Source organism: Mastigoproctus giganteus, chromosome 10 (genome assembly GCF_048544385.1).
Source record: "Mastigoproctus giganteus isolate SK-2022 chromosome 10, ASM4854438v1, whole genome shotgun sequence".
Lineage (NCBI taxonomy): Eukaryota > Metazoa > Arthropoda > Arachnida > Uropygi > Thelyphonidae > Mastigoproctus > Mastigoproctus giganteus.
Window position 1 is genome coordinate 112,561,484 of NC_143584.1, and position 18,641 is coordinate 112,580,124.

At 38.2% G+C, this 18,641-nt stretch overlaps 1 protein-coding gene across 7 annotated transcripts in view; it reads right to left on the reverse strand.

Moving 5' to 3' along the window:
- Window positions 1-1,446: 1,446 nt before the first annotated feature.
- LOC150079226 (lisH domain-containing protein ARMC9-like) overlaps window positions 1,447-18,641 on the reverse strand; it is a 446,058-nt gene continuing 428,863 nt past the window's right edge. For 5 of the 7 annotated variants that reach the window (XM_090383946.1, XM_090383947.1, XM_090383943.1 and 2 more), the window contains exons 25-26: window positions 10,840-11,027; window positions 3,032-3,148 (exon numbers count right to left, since the gene is read on the reverse strand). In XM_090383946.1, the coding sequence (XP_090240072.1) occupies window positions 3,111-3,148; window positions 10,840-11,027 (226 nt within the window). In that variant the 3' untranslated portion in view covers window positions 3,032-3,110. Of the gene's footprint in view, window positions 1,574-3,031; window positions 3,149-10,839; window positions 11,028-18,641 lie in introns of those variants that run through there. The other 2 variants (XM_090383948.1, XM_090383949.1) reach the window with 2 other exon arrangements.

Sequence of the window (18,641 nt, forward strand, 5' to 3'; positions counted from 1 at the left end):
CAGAAACGAAAAATGCGTGGGATGCATATAAAGTATCAGGGGACAGAGAAGCTAATGGCAGATATAAGCTAGTCTGTAATCAAGTCAAAAAGGATGTTAGGCAAGCAAAGGCAGATTACGAGAAATCTTTGGCAAAGGATGCAAAGAAAACAGCAAAGACATGTTTACTTATGTAACTCTAGAAGGAAGGGGATGAATTAGATTTGTCCACTTGATACTGATGATTCGGCTGTTGCTATTTTTGACAGCTACCTGAGCAGGTAGCTGACAAACTGAATGAGTATTTTGCATTTACATTCAACACGAGGAGTTATTTAGGGAGGGGAATGCCAAAATTTTATCAAACTCTAACAAGGAGATAACATTAGTCCTCTTCGTGGACTAATGTTATTAATGGAGCCACCAGGGTTCGGTGTTGGGCCCAGTGTTGTTTTCTATATTTAACAATAATATTAATGAAGGTATAGCATGCTTCGTACCGTGTCCAACTTTGCACACAGTATGAAGGTTGGAAGGGTTGTTAATGACAGTAATGATGTATGCTACTGCAACAGGATCTGGAAAAGTTGAGCAGATGGGCTGAGAGTTGGCAACTGAAGTTTAACATTGACAAATGCAAAGTATTGCATATGAGTAGTAGTAACCCCAGAGTAACATACCAACTGTGCAGTACTATACTTAAGGCAGTGGAGAAAGAAAAAGACCCGGGAATAATTGCACAGTCAGATATGCCGACCGGGCTAGCCGGATGGGTAAAGTGCATGCCTGGCAACCTAAAGGTCACGGGTTCGAATCCCGCCTCGGGCATGGATCAGAGTACTGCAAAAACCTTGGGAGGTGCATTATAGCCACAGAAACCGATGTGCCAATAACTAACAAAAAAAAAAAAAAAAAAAAAAAAAGACAGATATGAAGTTTTCTGAGCAGTGCAGGCAGGCTGCAAGAGTAGCTCATGGGGTCTTGACAATAATATATAGGAATTTTGCTAGAAGGTATAAGGAGGTGATTATCACCTTGTATAAGGCAATGGTCAGGCCACACCTTGGATACGGTATACAGGTCTGGAAGCCTCAATTTAGGAAGGACGTAGAGCTAGTGGAACAAGTACAGAGAAGGGCAACGAGATTGGTGAGCGGTAGCAAAGGGTTGCTCTTACCAAGAACAAATTAATTTCTGCAAATTGCAATGTCTGGAGACTAGGCACCTGCAAGGTGTATAAGGCCTTGAATGGTTTGAGCAAGCTTCATGCTGATGGGATTCTTCCTTTTGCTCAGATTGCACACTTGAGGGGACAGAAATTAAAGTTGAGGAATGACACCTGCAGAATTGGTGTGCGAAAATTTGTCTTTAGCCAAAAGGTAGTTGATCGCTGTAACAAAACTTCCATTGGTTGTTGTGGAAGTTGATAGCTTAAATAAATTCAAGGAAGAAAGCTTGCTTTCTTGCATCATATGCCTCTATTAATGCTAATGGTCTTTGGCATTAGTCCATTTTTCCCCAAATATTGGATGACTGCATGGTGACTGATTTTTTCCATCTTTCCTTATTCACAAAACTTTGTTGACTTCCGGATCTGTAATTAAAAAAAATACATTTTTTAAACTGCATTTAAATTTGGTGAGTTACTACTTGAAGTGTTATTGTACATTGTTTTTCACTCCGAAGTTTTTTAAACCATTAAGTTTGCATTAAATCTACTCTGTTTTATAAATCTGTAATAGTCCTTACACACTTACAAGGAATGAATCTTCGTGTTATTCTGTTTAATGATGATTCTGCTGGAACTTTTCTTTTCTCATGGTATCTCTCCCTGGTTTCGTTATTTAAATATAGGAAAGCTTTTTGTCACCATCCTTCTGGAATTTAGTCTAATTTCAGGAATAACTGATTCTCTAGCCAATGTAGAGTCAGGATTACCATAGTTGAACTGGATATCTTTGGTTCACATTTGGGCTGCAATCCAAGTGTCTCGACCATAATCAGAATCATAGGAATACTTTGTTCTGTCCACAGACTATTAGCTTTTCACCCCTCTGACCTTATAGTTTGGTATTATGTTCAACTTAAGAGAGAAGTATCATTATTTTTAAACATAAAATTTAAAAATGGATGTTTTACTTCCGTATACTGTTTGACTGTTCACTTAGACAAATGTTATTCACAATTCAGTATACACTCACTAATGCAGACCATTTACCAGCTGATGAGAAGTCAGTAAACATCAAAACAGCTTTTCTGGCAGTGTCTCAGATTTTTAAACATATAGAAGATTCACCTATCCTGGTAATATTACACAATTTAAAATATTAGCAACTTAAGCATGACCACAGACAACGGTATTTATCTCTAAGTTAAACATAAGCCCAAGACTATGGTTCTGTGGAAGACTGGCATCCATTGTTCCCTCTATCAAGATCTTCGTCAAGAAATATTGACCATAACACATGATTTCTCTCCTCTGAATATTTGGCCCTTGGTCTCTCAGTGAGAGCAGGTGTTCACGATTAAAATTGAATGCAGGTAAAGTGTATGCATTTTAATTTGATTTCAACTCATGGCATTATTATTTATTTATTTGACAAAACATATTAATACAGCCTCTGCATAACAATGAATTTTCATGTGCTTAAAGATTTATAATTTTAAAATGGATGAGGCTACAGTTTCATGTTTATATTGATTTTCCCCTCTACTTCTTTTCAGTAGAATTAATAAAAGTTTTATTGCAGTGAAATTTAGGCATAAAAAACTATTGCAAATTTGAATTTTTTATTAAAAAAATAAAATATTACATTTAATAAGTATCGGTATTCATCAGTAAAAGATCTAGATGGTATACTATAAACAGAATTCACAAAACACAAAAACTTTCATAAATAAAGAAAATTTGGGATCTGTCAGTCTAAGGTGATTAACTAGTGATAACCACTTATTATATTAATAATAAATTTAGTTGTAAATTTATTATTAATTATATCACTGCACAGGGTAATTATTTGCAAATTTTTATATTAATGATAACTCACCCATATGATTTTTATTTATTTATTCAGTAATACAATGAAATAGCAAAAAGGATCTTTAAAATGGCCAAGAAATGGCTAGAATTGTTATTTCTGTAGTCCTTTTTTCAGTACCATTTTAGTAGCTGTAACAAAAAACCAGAACTTATCAAATCACTTATAAAAAGATTAATAAGATGTATTTTATATGCAATATAATATGCTATGTAAATAATACTGATTACATCTTTAACCATTTGATTTTCTTAAATTTATTTCCATTTAAAAATCACAAAAAAGGTTGGCATTAAGTCAGATCTGGCTGGACCACAGCTTGCAGGCAACATGCTATCCACAAAATACAGTAGAACCCCATTAATCCAGACCCCGATGATCCGGACTTTCTGTTAATCTGGACAGGATTTTCTGTCAGGGGAAAAATTCTAACTATCGAAAAAAAAAATATATGGAATGAGTTAAAAAAATAACTGACTTATCAGTGGTTTTCTGAAAATTGTACGATATATTTACAAGCGCGAGCTCACCAAGCTAAGTTTATAACAATGTAATTGTAAACAAGAAGAGCAGGGATAAAGGGACTACAACTAGTCCATGTATAAAAATTATATCGGAAGGAGCAATACCAATGACTGCCATTATAATTAAAGATAAAGAGTTAGTCGTCACTAAAGTTTTATTATTATTATTAGCCATATGGGGCAAGGAAGCTTGAGGCTTATGCTGCACCAGACAAAAAAAAACTTCTGAATTACTCAGAGAGAGAGAGAGAGAGAGAGAGAGAGAGAGAGAGAGAGAGAGAGAGAGAGAGAGAGAGAGAAGGAGAAGGGAATCACCAAGAAAGAGAATTTTGGGAACGCAAGTGGCTCTTGCAGATTTGTTCTGCTGAGAATAATACTATTAATAGAGACAGGGGAATATGTATTCATCCCCTCTTTGAGGCAGTGATCCTTGGATGGGATGAACGATTCCGCCTGGCATGCTCCCAAGCCATTTCCGGTTCTGTAACACGAGGAGAACGTTGCACATGTTTCTGAACCACGTGAGGAGTGCCGTGAGCCTGCGGGTATTTAAGGGTGTACTGCAAGGTAAAGTGTGCTGTTGAAAAAGGAGGCGGATGCCTTTGAAGGCTCTGGTTTTAACACTTTTATCTCTGTATATTTTATTGGTTGTATTACTGTATAATTTATTGTAAATTGTAAAGTTATTATAAATAGTATTTATTGTAATTAGTATTTTTACATCATTTTATCTGAGTAATATTAAATTATTTAATTGGTTTTTTTTGTGTTTATTTTATTTTAATTCAACATGCTTTAACACAGTTGGTGTCAACTGCTTAATTCACAATATGGGTATTCCCAACCCTGTAGGAATATTTGAAGAAAAAGAAAAAAAAAAAAGAATGTTGCTATCCAGCTCAGGATAATGAGTGTGCCAAGTCCATACTCACAAGATGTGAGCCCTTGGGTTACCTGAAGGAAAGTGATGCATTACGTCCATGTGCCAAAAAACCCGAGCAGAACAAACTAACCATCGTATAAAGGAACCTCTAAACAAAAAGTAATATTACATCAAATGAAACGAGAAGAATAATATATAAATCACCAAAAACCCACCAGTTCAAACACGTGATTTCTAGTGTTCATTTTCACTGCCGACAACCTTTTACTTTTCTTTTTAGGACCTACTGTTGGAGCCTATGTCATCCCTAATTATCTACATATTTCCTTCACAAAAAACATATTTTAATCCAATAATTTTGGTATTCCAATTACATAAAAAACCTTCACCAAAAGACAAACAGTAAACATCAACAAACAATATTCTTTGATACTCTATTGCATCTCTTTATGTGGGGAAAACATGATTTGTTGTGAGATAATAGGTGGCTTTGATAGAGCATACTTCATAACAATTTATTGTCAGCCGTCAGGAAGCATAGAGCATTATGTGGATTATTTGGAAGAAGTTTATAGGACATTGGGCTCCTGTGGAGTAGTGGTGGCAATGGATTCTAATGATAAATCCCCACTGTGGTGCAGTGAGACCTCTGATGATAGAGATATGATGCTTGAATAGTTGCTCGCTTGCTGCTTCTGGAATGGAGGTATTAAATACTGTAGATCATGATCCTACTTATTCGGCAGTACATGGTCAGTCCTACATTGATGTTACAATTGCAACTAAGGTGGTCAAGAATAAGATTAAGAATTGGAGAGTGATTGAGAATTATAAAACAAGTGGCCACAACAGTATCTCCTTCAATATAGTGCCCAAAGATGAAATTAGAGTAATATATGATACTAACAGATATTTAACTAAAAGTGCAGATTGGATAAAGTTTGGAACTGTGTATTTAAATGCTGTTAATAGTGTAAACTGGGAAAGTCTGACAGCAGAAAATTATTGTAGTCAATTCACAAGCATACTAGTGAATTGACTACAATAATTATAAAATCTTGTGATAAAAGTATGAAGAAAAAGCGTTTAGTGAACAAGCCAGTTTTCTGCAGAACTTACGGAGTTAAGAAAGGAAACTTTTAAATTAAGGAAAAAGCATCAGAGAAGGTATGCAAATTTAGATCTGCTATCTGTGTATAAAGAAAAGTGGAATCTGTACGTTATTTGGTTTTTAGGAGCATTAGTAACTAAGGCCATATTGCTCCGGGGATATGCGGTGGTCATTCCCTGACCTTTCTGCATCCTCCGTATTTAGTGGTCACGGGCTCAAACCCCGGTCTAATCAAGAAGCTTGTGCTACGCACTGCTGCTCCTGCCCACCTGGCTATGGAGGCGCCTCCAGCTATTTGTTAGATTCTGCAGCCTGATACCAATAGGCCGAAATGTTCTAGGTTTATTTGCATAATAGGTTTTCCACTGAGGATCATACAACAGTGGCCAAATGGGATGAGTAGGCAGGCTTTTAATTTTAGCTGAGTAGTTCATCAGCTACATCTTTCTTCTGATGCTAAGTGGAGGTTCATGAGACTCAACATAAAGACATTGAACTGGTGATGTTCTATATGCACTTAGAGCTATCCTAAAAGAAGAGTGTTGGATATAACTGGATAGATCCTGTCCACCCCAGGTGCCTTCCTTATGTTCAACTCCAACAATTTCTCCTCCACTTTGCTCTCAGTTATTACAAAATCACTTAGCTCCCTGTTAGAGTTTGATAAACTGCTGGCATTCCCCTCATTGAATAACTCCTCATGTGTGAATGTAAATGCAAAATACTCATTCAGTTTATCAGCTATCTGAGAATGATTATCAATAGTCAACCCATCTATGTTAAGTGGTCCAATATGATTCATCCTTTTCATTCAAGAGTTTACATAAGTAAAGAACTGTTTGCTGTTTTTCTTTGCATCCTTTGCCAAAGATTTCTCTTAATCTGCCTTCGCCTGCCTAACCTCCTTTGTGACTTGATTACAGACTAGTTTATATCTGCCATAGGCTTCTGTGTCACCTGATAATTTATATGCATCCCACACATTTTTCTTCTCTGCTATGAGTCGCATTAATTCATCTGATATCCCATTTAGGCCTGAACCTTGAACAGTATTTCTTAGTTGGAATGAAAAGCCTAGTAGCCTCCAAAATTAAGTCCCTGAAGGCTTCCCATTTAGAATTCACTGTTGGTAACATCATCATCATCAGCTGATCCACTGTACAGAATTTAAAAACTGTCTGAGATCCCTGTAGTTACCTTTACGAAAGCAAAAGTCCTTCCCTTTAGCCTTGATGGTAGTTACATCTTTAAGTAATTCCCATATCAGTACATAGTGATCACTGTCACCCAGAGATTCCCTTATCTGCAAATTCTTAATGCATGAATAATCAATGCTGATAATCAGATCAAGAGTATTACTCCCTCTGGTTGCCTCTCGAACATGCTGCTGTAGAAAACAGTCATCCAACAAATCCTGCTAGTGTGTGATTAACCAATCCACAAGTTCCAGTGAATATCTGGAATGTTAAAATTACCCATTATAAGACATTGATTTACTGGCTCACTCTATTTTTGTGTACAATTGCTCATTATACTCATCAGATTCATTAGGCCTATAACTCACACCTACTCTCATTTTTCCTTTCCCAGTGCTTATGTCACACCAAACAGACTCAACATTGCACTGTGCACCAATATCAATTGTATGCACTTCCTTAGATTTTATGCATTTTTTAACTAACAGCATAACACCGCTTCCTTTCCTGTCCTGTCTATCCTTTCTCTACACATTGTACTCCCAAAATTCCAACTCTGCACTGCTTATATCTGTGTGACACCACATCTCTGATATCCCAACAATATATGTCTTTGATGTCGTGACTAGCACTTCAAGCTCATCAAATTTATTAACTATACTCCTAGCATTGGTGTACATGCAAGTATACATGCACTGTTTCTACTCTTCATTACCCTAACACAGCCCATGTACTTATTTGTTCCACTATGATTCCGAACAGTCCTGGAAATCTCCATTGCCTTGCTTTCCCTGCTGCTGCTCTTTCTAATAGAAGCAGTGCAAGGATCATTTTTGCCTCTGCCTTTTTCCGACCCACCTAACATTGCCTCGACAGCATCAGCAAATGTTCTTGCACCCTTTCTATTTAAGTGTACCCCATCCCTGTAGAAGCAGTCTCTCCTGTCAACAAGCACAGATCAGACTGAAAAAAAATTTATCCCTTGAGCCTTGCACAATCTCTCCAGGGCCAAATTGATCAACAAGGCCCTCAACATATACTCCCTCCTATTGTGTCTGGGCAGAATTGCAGACACTTTCACATTCAACCCTAACCCACGACATTTTTCAATATTGACCTGTAATTGTTGAGTAAATCTGCAGATCTTTTACTCTTAATGTCATTATTTCCAATATGTATAACAATATCACCTTTTGTGTCCTTAAAAGATGATATCTGCTCTATAACGTCATCAACCTTTGCCCCTGGCAGACATACCCTGGTCCTGGTCCATTTCCGGGGTTTTGGAAGGTTGCTTTGATCAAGTTAATTCAAAAACCTGGTAAACCAATGGCTGATCCAAGTGCTTATAGACCAATATCATTATTGCCTAATCTAGAAAAGATTTTTGAGAGGCTGATTTTATTACAACTGAGAAAGTTGTTTAGTGATAGACAGTTGAATTTTGATTATCAATACAGTTTTAAAAAGAACTGTACTACAGAGGATGCTATAAATGACTTTATTAGTTACAGGCAGAATTCTGCTGAAAAATATGTAATGGCTTTATTCATTGATTTCGAAGGGGCATTTGATACTGTGTGGTATCAAAGTGTCATACCCAGACTTGTTATACAAAATCATTAAGAGTTACCTTACATTAAGAGTTAAGTTAAAATTCCCTAGTTACCCTGGGAGGGAGGGAGGGAGGGAGGGGGAGAGAGCGAGAGAAGTAGAAGGGAATTACCAAGAAAGAGAAGAATGATGATATTTAGCTCAGGACCCTGGGTGCGCCAAGCCCATACTCACCAGATGTGAGCCCCCGGGGGTGTTTGTCTCACAGGTTTAATCCTGGATGATAAATTGTTATTTAGAACATTTAAGAGATAAGATTAAAAATTATACAGCCTCTATTGTGAGGATAACTAGGAAAGATTGGGGGTTAGGCAAGCGTATACTACATCTGTCTCATATGGCCATATTTCTTCCAATATTACAGTACAGTAAGACCCCCATATCTGCGTGGGATACGTTTCGTGGATGGCCGAAACCGCAGATATAAGCGAACACCTGCTGACCCCATATATAACGTGATTTTCTTGTACATACATACATATAATAAAGTTTAATTGATAAATTAAACACACAGTAAGACATGACCAACATTAAATACGGTAATAATAAAGTACAGCAGACTCTCGATTTACCGGGACACTTCAAAACTCCAAATTAAAAAAAAAAAAAAAAAAAAAAAAATCAACCAGAAATCATAAAATTCAAGTAATAACTAGATATTTATAAACATATATAAATATATATAAACAGATATTTTGCAAGTCGTAAATAAGCGACAAGAACCAGTGTTATAAGTCTTTATTGGGATAATAGTGTACCTATTATCTTGCAACCACCACTGGCTTCACACCTACTGCTCAAAACAGAAAAAAAAAAAAAAAAGAAGAGACCAAATGTTTTTTTTTATTTAGTGTGTCACGTCAATTGTTGTGTTCCATCACACTGCAAAAGAACAAATTTTGTTTTGTTATTTATATCAGGGATGTCAAATTTTTTTTTTTTTTGTTTTTTTTTGAGAGGCTGATTTTATTACAACTGAGAAAGTTGTTTCTTTTAAATTGTGCTTTTAAATTAAAGAAAGTTGTGCTTTTAAATTAAACAAAAACTTGAAATTATTCAAAACTTTGAAAACGGTACATCTGTTAAATCTCTAATCAACCATTATAATGTTGGTGACCAAACTATATGCGACATTGTAAAAAAATAAAGGGAAGCTATTCGATTTAAAATCACCATCGTATTGGATACACGAGTAGTACGTTAAGTTTTTTCATTTTTTGTCTGCGGGTAACTGAATCAGTGGATACGGGGGCACAATATTGGGCATCAATTTGGTATCCTAACATAAACTGCAGCCATTATCAACCCACTGCAGGATGGAAGCCTCCTCAACTATTCATGTTGAGGGAAAGAGACCATAATCTGCCATGCCGGTCCAGAGCGGGTTGGCAGATTGACCGTATTTAGCAGGCAGAGGCTTGAACCCCGGGCTACTCAAGGAGCGTGTGCTACTGCACTCCTGCTCCTGACCACTAACATAGGTAAGGTGAAATTCAAACAGAAGTTACTCTCAATTCAAAGAATCATATTACTGATAATATTGAATGTATGTAAAACAGTGTTGACAAATGCTCTGTAAGTAATTGGAGGAGCTCTTCCGTTGGATTTGGTGGTGTTTTACAGCGCTTTCAGTTATTTTTTGCGTAAAGAAAGCAGATGTCTTTTATGGACATTACAAATGACCTGACTGTTGGAATTAAACAGGAGAAAAAAATTTACTTATATATATATATATATCTTTTACTTATATATATTATTTTTTTTTTAAAGAAAAAGATAGAGGAAAAACTCAGTTTTAGCAAAAAAAATGAAGAAAATCTTTATCATCGACTATACCATGATAGTGAGAGGAAGAAGGGTCAAAACAAGTAAAACAAGTTTCTCCATTGTAAATGCAGAGTTGGCAGCTATGTGTATTTCTTCATGGGTGTTATTTTTGGAGTTGACCAAGCAAAAATGCTGGTGAACAACATGCTGCTTGCCATCAGTGCAGTGGTTCAACGTCAATGTCTCTGTACAAAATCCTCATAAAACTTCTTTGTAACTAGGTTATTTGGAATAACCTCCCTACATATGTATCTCTTGAACATTACAAACTACAGACATTCAACACTAATGTCAACAAGTATCTGCTGAACATGACAATTTATTTAAAAAGTATTTATAATATAAATGACTGGAAAAACTTTTGTAATTCTTCAGACCAAAGTATTTGTTCCCCTATTCTAAAACAGAAAAATTTTAATACATTGTTTCCACTACAACAAAAAAAAAGGGGGGGGGCTGGATCTATCCTTGATGAGTTGGGGGAACTGTGTACTAATAAAATTAAATATAAAAAAATATATATATAAGACTCCATCAACTATTGAAATGTTTAAAATAAAACCAATATTATTGATTCGTTATTCAATTAAAAAAATACACAATTACAAATTACTTTCTTTTTTTTTTTCTTTTTTTTTTTTTTTTTAAAAAAAAGCTTCATCTTTACCTAAATTTCTATTTCTTGCTTCAAGAGGTGGACTGCTAGCTGCAACTTTTGGGGACATAGTATCCCTTACACCAACATAGGTTTCTCCATGACTTTTTTTGACTGGAGTAGAAGGAGTAATCACACCAACTTCAGGAGTACGAGGAATCTTTGGCCGAGAACTGAATGCAACGGTATACTCATGTACACTATGAATAAAAATCCTTTTGAGACATATCAAGTAATATAAAAATATAAAAAAATTCCAATTTTCAATAATAGCTCCCCATCCCTTTTCTAGTTAAATGATTTTTGATATTACTAATTATGGCCTTTTAGAAGTCAGAAATTCAAAAGAAATTTTACTAGGTTGGCCACTTGTGGGCAAGAAAAGTTTTGTAATCTTAAACAGCACAAGTGAGAAACTTCTCAAAAAAATATGAGTGTGATGGCTAAGGTTATTATTAAATTAAAACCACTCTTATACCACGTGAAAATTAATAATATAGTTTATTAGGCTGTTCGCCTACATTACTATACATTAAGATGATATTTCGGTTATTTTACCGAGCATAAGCTTCAGGCTTCCTTGAACCATATGGCTTGCACTTGAACATCGCACAACATAGCAGCAACCCCCCAAGGCAGTATTCGCTGGTCCCAAAGGATCTGGTTGTTGTTGTAGGTGACTTTATTGTCAGGGAAATGGGAAACATATTGTGCAAAAAGAATAGGTGGAACAGGACCAGGGTATGTCTGCCAGGGGGCAAAGGTTGATGACGTTGTAGAGCAGATATCATCTTTTAAGGGCACAAAAGCTGATACTGTTGTACACGTTGGCACTAATGATATTAAGTGTAGGAGACTGGTGGAATTACTTAACAAGTACAAATCAATGTTGAAAAAAAAAGCGTTAGTTACGATTGAATTTGAAAGTGTCTGCAATTCTGCCCAGACACGATAAGAGGGAGTATATGATGAGAGCCCGGTTGATCAATTTGGTCCTGGAGAGATTGTGTAAGGCTCAAGGGGTTGAATTTTTTTAGCCTGGTCTGTGCTTGTTAACAGGAGAGACTATTTCTACAGGGATGGGATACACTTAAATAGAATGGGTGCAAGAATATTTGCTGATGCTATCGAGGCAGTGTTCGGTGGGTCAGAAAACTGCTAGCTTGGGGGGGAGGATACACAGACTAACAGATTAACAGTAGCCATTGAGAGAGGTGAAAGTGATTCTTACCTGCTTCTATTGGAATGAGCAGCAACCTTGATAACAAGGTCTGGGGGATTTCAGAGACTGCTGGGAGTCATTGCGGAACAAGTAAATACATGGGTGTAAATACAAGTTAGGGTAGCTAAGAATAGGAACAGGTGCATGTATACTTACATGTACACCAATGCTAGGAGTTTGGTAACTAAATTTGATGAATTTGAGGTGTTGGTCAAAACATCAAAGGCAGATACTGTTGTGATATCAGAGATGTGGTGTCACACGGAATACAGAATTGGAATTTAGCAAGTACAAGTGTACAGAAAGGATAGGAAGGGAGGAGGGGTTATGCTGTTTGTTAAGAAACACATAAAATCTAAGGAAGTGCATCCAGTTGACATGGGTGGACAATGCAGTGAGTCAATCTGGTGTGACATAAGCACTGGGAAAGCATAATTGAGAGTAGGAGTGTACTATAGGCCTAATGACTCTGATGAGTATAATGAACAGCTGTACAGAGAAATAGAGTGGGCCAGTAAATCAGATTGTCTTATAATGGGGGATTTTAATTTCCCAGATTGACTGGAACTTGTGATTTGGTCATTTGCAAACTAGCAAGGCTTTTGTGGATTTATTGGATGATTGTTTTCTACAGCAGCATGTTCGGGAGGCAACTATAGGGAGTAATACACTTGATCTGATTATCAGTAGGATTCTTCATGCATTAAAAAGAATCTGTAGATAAAGAAACCACTAGGTGGTAGTGATCACAGTGTGCTAAAGTGAGATTTACTCAAAGAGGTAACTATCATGAAAAAAAAGGGTAAAGGGAAGGGTTTTTGCTTTCATAAAGGCGATTATGGTGGCCTGAGACAGTATTTAAATACTATACGGTGAGATCAACTGATGATGTTACCAACAGCAAATTTAAAATTGGAAGCATTCAAAGAATTAATCTTGGAAGCTACTACTAGGCTTTTCATACCAATTAAGAAATATTGTTAAAGGTTTAGGCCTAAATGGATTTCAGATGAACTGTTTGTGTTGTGTTGTGTTTGTGTGTGCTTCAACTTTTACTTTTTTAGGAGCATTAGCAACTGCATATGGGAAGCAGTAACCCCATATTGCTCCGGGGATATGTGGTGGTCATTTCCTGACCTTTCCGCATCCTCCGTATTTGGTTGTCACAGGCTCGAACTCCAGTCTAATCAAGATGCGTGTGCTATGCACTGCTGCTCCTGCCCACCTGGCAATGGAGGTGCCCTCAGATGAACTAATGAGACATGTGAGAGAGAAGAAAAATGCATAGGACACACACATAAATTAACAGGTGACACGAAAGCCTATGATATATATAAGCTGATCTGTAACCTAGTCACAAAGGAGTTTAGGCAAGCAAAGGCAGATTACGAGAAATCCTTGGCAAAGGATGCAAAGATTGTTTGTTTGTCATTCGGTTTTTAGGAGCATTAGCAACCAAGGCCATATTGCTCCGGGATATGCGGTGGTCATTCCCTGACCTTTCCGCATCCTCTGTATTTGGTGGTGACGGGCTTGAACCCAGGTGTAATCAAGAAGCGTATACTACGCACTGTTCCTCCATCCCACCTGGCTACGGAGGTGCCTAGGATGCAAAGAAAAACAGCAAAGTGTTCTTTACTTTTCTAAACTGTAGAAGGAAGGTGATGAATCAGATTTGTCCACTTGATATAGATGGTTCAACTGTTGATGATCCTGTGCAGGGAGCTAACAAACTAAATGAGTATTTTGCATCTACAATCACACATGAGGAGTTATTCAGGGATGGGAATACCAGAGGTGAATTAAACTCTGGCAGTGTGCTATATGATTTCGTAATAACTGAGAGCAAAGTGGATGAGAAATTGTTGAAGATAAACATCAGAAATGCACCTGGGATGGATGAGATCTATCCAGTTATATTAAAGGAGGCAGCAAAGGAAGTAAGCAAACCCTTAACCATAATTATGAGATCTTCCTTGGACTCAGGGGAGTTACCCATAGACTGGAGATGTGCAAATGTGATCCCAATTCACAAAGGGTGACACAAGTAATTACAGACCTGTTAGTTTAACTTCTGTTCCAGGGAAATTAATGGAGCCACTGGTTAAAGAAGCACTGCATGATTATCTAGACAAGACTTCAGTTATAGCTCGGACATAGCATGGATTTGTTAAGGGGAAGTCTTGTCTAACCAATTTGATTGAATACGATGATTTGGTCATAAAGGAATTGGATGCAAAGAATAATTTTGACCATATATTTCAATCTTAGAAAGACTTTTGATAATGTTGCACATGAAAGTCTGCTGCACAAATTGGAGCAGTGTGGCATTGGAGGCAAATTGCTGCTATGGATAAAGGGATGGTTGAGTGGGAGAAGACAGAGTGGTAATCAATGGACACTGCTCTTCGTGGACTACCGTTATTAGTGAAGTTCCCCAGAGTGCACGCATTAGGTCCATTGTTGTTTTCTGTACTTATTAATGATATTGATGATGGTATATCGGGCTTAATGTCCAAGTTTGGAGATGATACGAAGGTCGGCAGAGTTGCTAATGACAGTATGCTGCTGCTGCTGCAACAAAAGTTGAGCATATGGGCTGAGAGGTGGCAACTGAAGTTTAATGTTGACAAATGTAAAGTACTGCATATGGGAAGCAGTAACCCCAGAGCAATGTATCAACTGTGTGGTACTACACTGACAATGATAGAGAATGAAAAGGATGTTGGTTGGTTGGGTTTTATTGGTGCATTAGAAACTAAGGCTATAATGCACCAATGAAAAGGATCTGGGGGTAATTGTGCAGTCAGATATGAAGTTGTCTGAGAAGTGCAGACGGTCTGCAAGAGTAGCTCATGGTGACTTGTCAATGATACACGAATTATTCTAGCAGGAATTATTCTAGCAGGGATAAGGAGGTGATTATCCCCTTATATAAAGCAATGGTCAGGCCACACCTTGAGTAAAATTTAACACCAGGGGCTTACATCTGGTGAGTATGGGCTTGGGCTTGGCAAACCCAGGGTCCTGAGCATATCATCATTCTTTTCTTTCTTAGTGATTCCTTTCTACCTCTCTCTCAGGGAGTAATTCGAGAATTATTATTTTTTTGGCTGGTGCAGCATAAGCCTCAGGTTTCCTTGTACCATATGGCTAATAATAATAATAATATATACACGTCTGGAGGCCTCATTTTAAGAAGGATGTAGAGCTGCTGGAACAAGTACAGAGAAGGACAACAAGATTAGTGAATGGAACAAATGGTTGTTCTTAAGAAGAAAGGCTTAAGTTTTGCAAATTACAGTGTTTGGGGACTAGGCACCTGAGAGGTGATGTTATTGTTTGTTATTTGGTTTTTAGGAGCATTAGCAACTAAGGCCATATTGCTCCGGGATATGCGGTGGTCATTCCTTGACCTTTCCGCATACTCCGTATTTGGTGGTGACGGGCTCGAACCCCGGTCTAATCAAGAAGCATGTGCTACGCACTGCTGCTCCTTCCCACCTGGCTACGGAGGCGCCCCCTGAGAGGTGATCTGACTGAGGTGTATAAAATCTTGAATGGTTTGAGCATGCTCAATGCTGATGGGATTCTTTCTCTTGCTCAGAACAATTGCCTGAGAGGATATAAATTCAAATTGAGGAAAGACGGTTGAGGTTGTCACAGACATTCTCTCAGATATGCCAGACAAGCTGTACTTGCTACCTGGGAGTCTAAAACGCTGATGGAACTGATATTCGGGTGACACTCAAGTCAAGTGGACCCAATTTCGGCAAAGTCCGGATGGTCTGTGACAGCCAAATCCTCTGCTTGGTACTGTTAGTAATCCTGGGTATAACCTCCATGCACAAGTACATGGTGGGTGACCACCCAGGTGTGAATCAACGTAAGCAGGGGTCGAGGTGTGGCACCCACACCACATGGAGGAACGCCGCCCCTCAATGTTACCAGGCAGTACTAGGTGGTAGATGACTCTCATCAACCGGTGAAATACCACCACTTTGCTTATTGGAGGCTTGAAGTGGTGGACCCATGTTTAGTCTCTAGAGCTAAGTTCCGGTCACCCCTTCCCTATGTCTTCCATCATGCAGTATGATTGATGACTTTTGAGGTTATGATGAACATCGTGGCGAGATCCAATATTCCTTACATTTCGAGGGTACAGCTCTAAAACGGTGTTCGCAGGCCAGCCGCTAGTTAGTACACCGGACCGAACCTATTGGTAACTCTCTAGGAGGCTTCCGGATCAGCTAGTGTATAATCTTGCTACCTCTACTCTACCAGATAGTGACTGGAGGGAGTCTGAGTAGTGTGTATGCGGGGAGCATTGTCGAGGCCACGTTATGTCAAGGATCTGGGTATATTCTTACCACGTGTATGCCATATCCAAAAATTTCATTACTTCATACAGCACGTCCCACCCACTTTTTCTTACTATTGAATACACCATGAATTGTCAAACTAATAGAGCAAGCTTATCTGCGAAAAGATCTAAACCTCCCAAGGACTTCCTAATTCATTTCACAAATATACGTGGTCTCAATTCTAATCTCAACGATGTCCATTTCCACTTGCAGTCTACCAAACCCCATGTACTTTTTCTGACAGAATCTCAGTTATCGGTTGATTCAACTACTGCTCATCTCAGATGCCCAAATTATTCGCTGTATGATTCCTTTCACCTCAAAGGTGGTACTTGTGCCTATGTCCATTCTGATATTCCCTGACAGACACTTGGAAATTTGGAATCTCCTCTCTTTCATCTTCTCTGGCTTAAAATCTCTCTACCTCATTGTGTCAAATTCATCTGTTGTCTCTACCATTCTCTGAACTCCACTAATCACTTGGAGCTCTTTGACTTCCTCTCTTTGCAGCTTGACTTTCTCCAGTCCAACTTTCCTAGCAGTGAGGTAATTTTCCTTGGTGATTTTAATGTTCACAACTCCGGCTGGCTTCCGTTTTCTAGTCATACCGACCCAGCAGGTCGAGATGCTGAGGCTTTTGCAATTACTAATGACCTAGCACAGATTGTTCATTTACCTACAAGAATACCGGACAATCCTAATCATACAGCCAATACTCTTGATCTTTTTCTCACAAACAACCCTTCTAAGTACGTGGTTGAAGTGACAGGCCTTTAGGCACTTCAGATCACAACTTGGTGATTGTCTCTTCTCCAATGGAACCTTTATCTCATGACTATTCCCAACCTTGTGTTGTTTGGCATTACAAGAATGCAAAATGGGATGACCTGCGAGACTTCTTTTCCATGGTCGGATTACTGTTTCAAAACTTCTGATGTCAATGTTTGCTCAGATCGTGTCAGTGAAATTATTCTTGCAGGAATGGAATCCTTTATCCCACACTCCACTTTAAAATCTCATACTTTATCTAAACCTTGGTTTTCCAATAAATGTGCTAAGGCTGTTCAAGACAAGAATGCTGCATATCGTAATTGGCTTGTTTCTAATTCTTTAGTTTCATTTTCTGCCTACACCAAAGCTTGCAAGAATTGTAAAGCAGTTATTAATCAGTCCAAACTAGAGTTTGAACAGTCTAAGAGTAGAAAACTTGCTTCTTGCCCTAATGGTAGCCGAGCATTCTGGTCTCTTGCCAAAGCTATTGGCCAGAACTTTTGCCCATCTCTGCTCCCACCTCTGTCCAAACCAGATGGTTCTGTTGTCACTTCAGCCAAGGATAAAGCTGACCTGCTAGCATCCCATTTTTCTTCCAGCTCATGTATTAATGATCTTGGTAAAACACCTCACAGCATTCCCAACACGCTCCATTCAATGCCTCCTGTGGTCTTCCGTCAAAAGGATATCAGAAGGATTTTGATGAATCTTGATGCTAAGAAAGCTCCAGGTCCTGATGGTATTTCTCCACTTGTTCTCAAAACCTGTGCTCCTGAACTTACTCCTATTCTTTGCCGCCTTTTTTCACTTTCTTATTCCAAAGGTGTTTTTCCTTCTGCTTGGAAATTTGCTCATATCCAGCCAGTTCCTAAAAAGGGTGACAAATCCCTCCCATCCAATTATTGTTCCATTGCAATTACTTCTACTCTTTCTAAAGTAATGGAGAAATCAATTAACCGCCAACTCTTAAACTACCTAGAAACCTTCCGTCTGATCAACGATCGCCAGTATGGATTCCGTCAGTGTCGATCCACTGGCGATATTCTGGCTTATGTTACCCATTTATGGACTAATTCAATGGAAAGGTTCGGTGAAACACAAGTAGTTGCTCTTGACATCTCAAAGGCTTTTGATCGTGTTTGGCATAAAGGTCTTCTAAACAAACTTCCATCTTATGGTTTTCCAACTGTTTTTAGTAATTGGTTATCCAGTTTTCTCTCTGATCGCTCACTGAGGGTGATGGTAGATGCCTCTCTGTCTTCTAACTTCTCCACTAATGCCGGCGTCCCCCCAAGGTTCAGTTCTTTCCCCCCCACTCTTTTCCTCTTGTATATTAATGACCTTCTTCCATTGACTGGAAATCCTATCCATAGTTTTGCCGATGATAGCACATTGCATTCAATTTTCCATTTTGAGAAACCTTGTTTTGCTCAATCAGCTTCAACTTCTCGAAAATC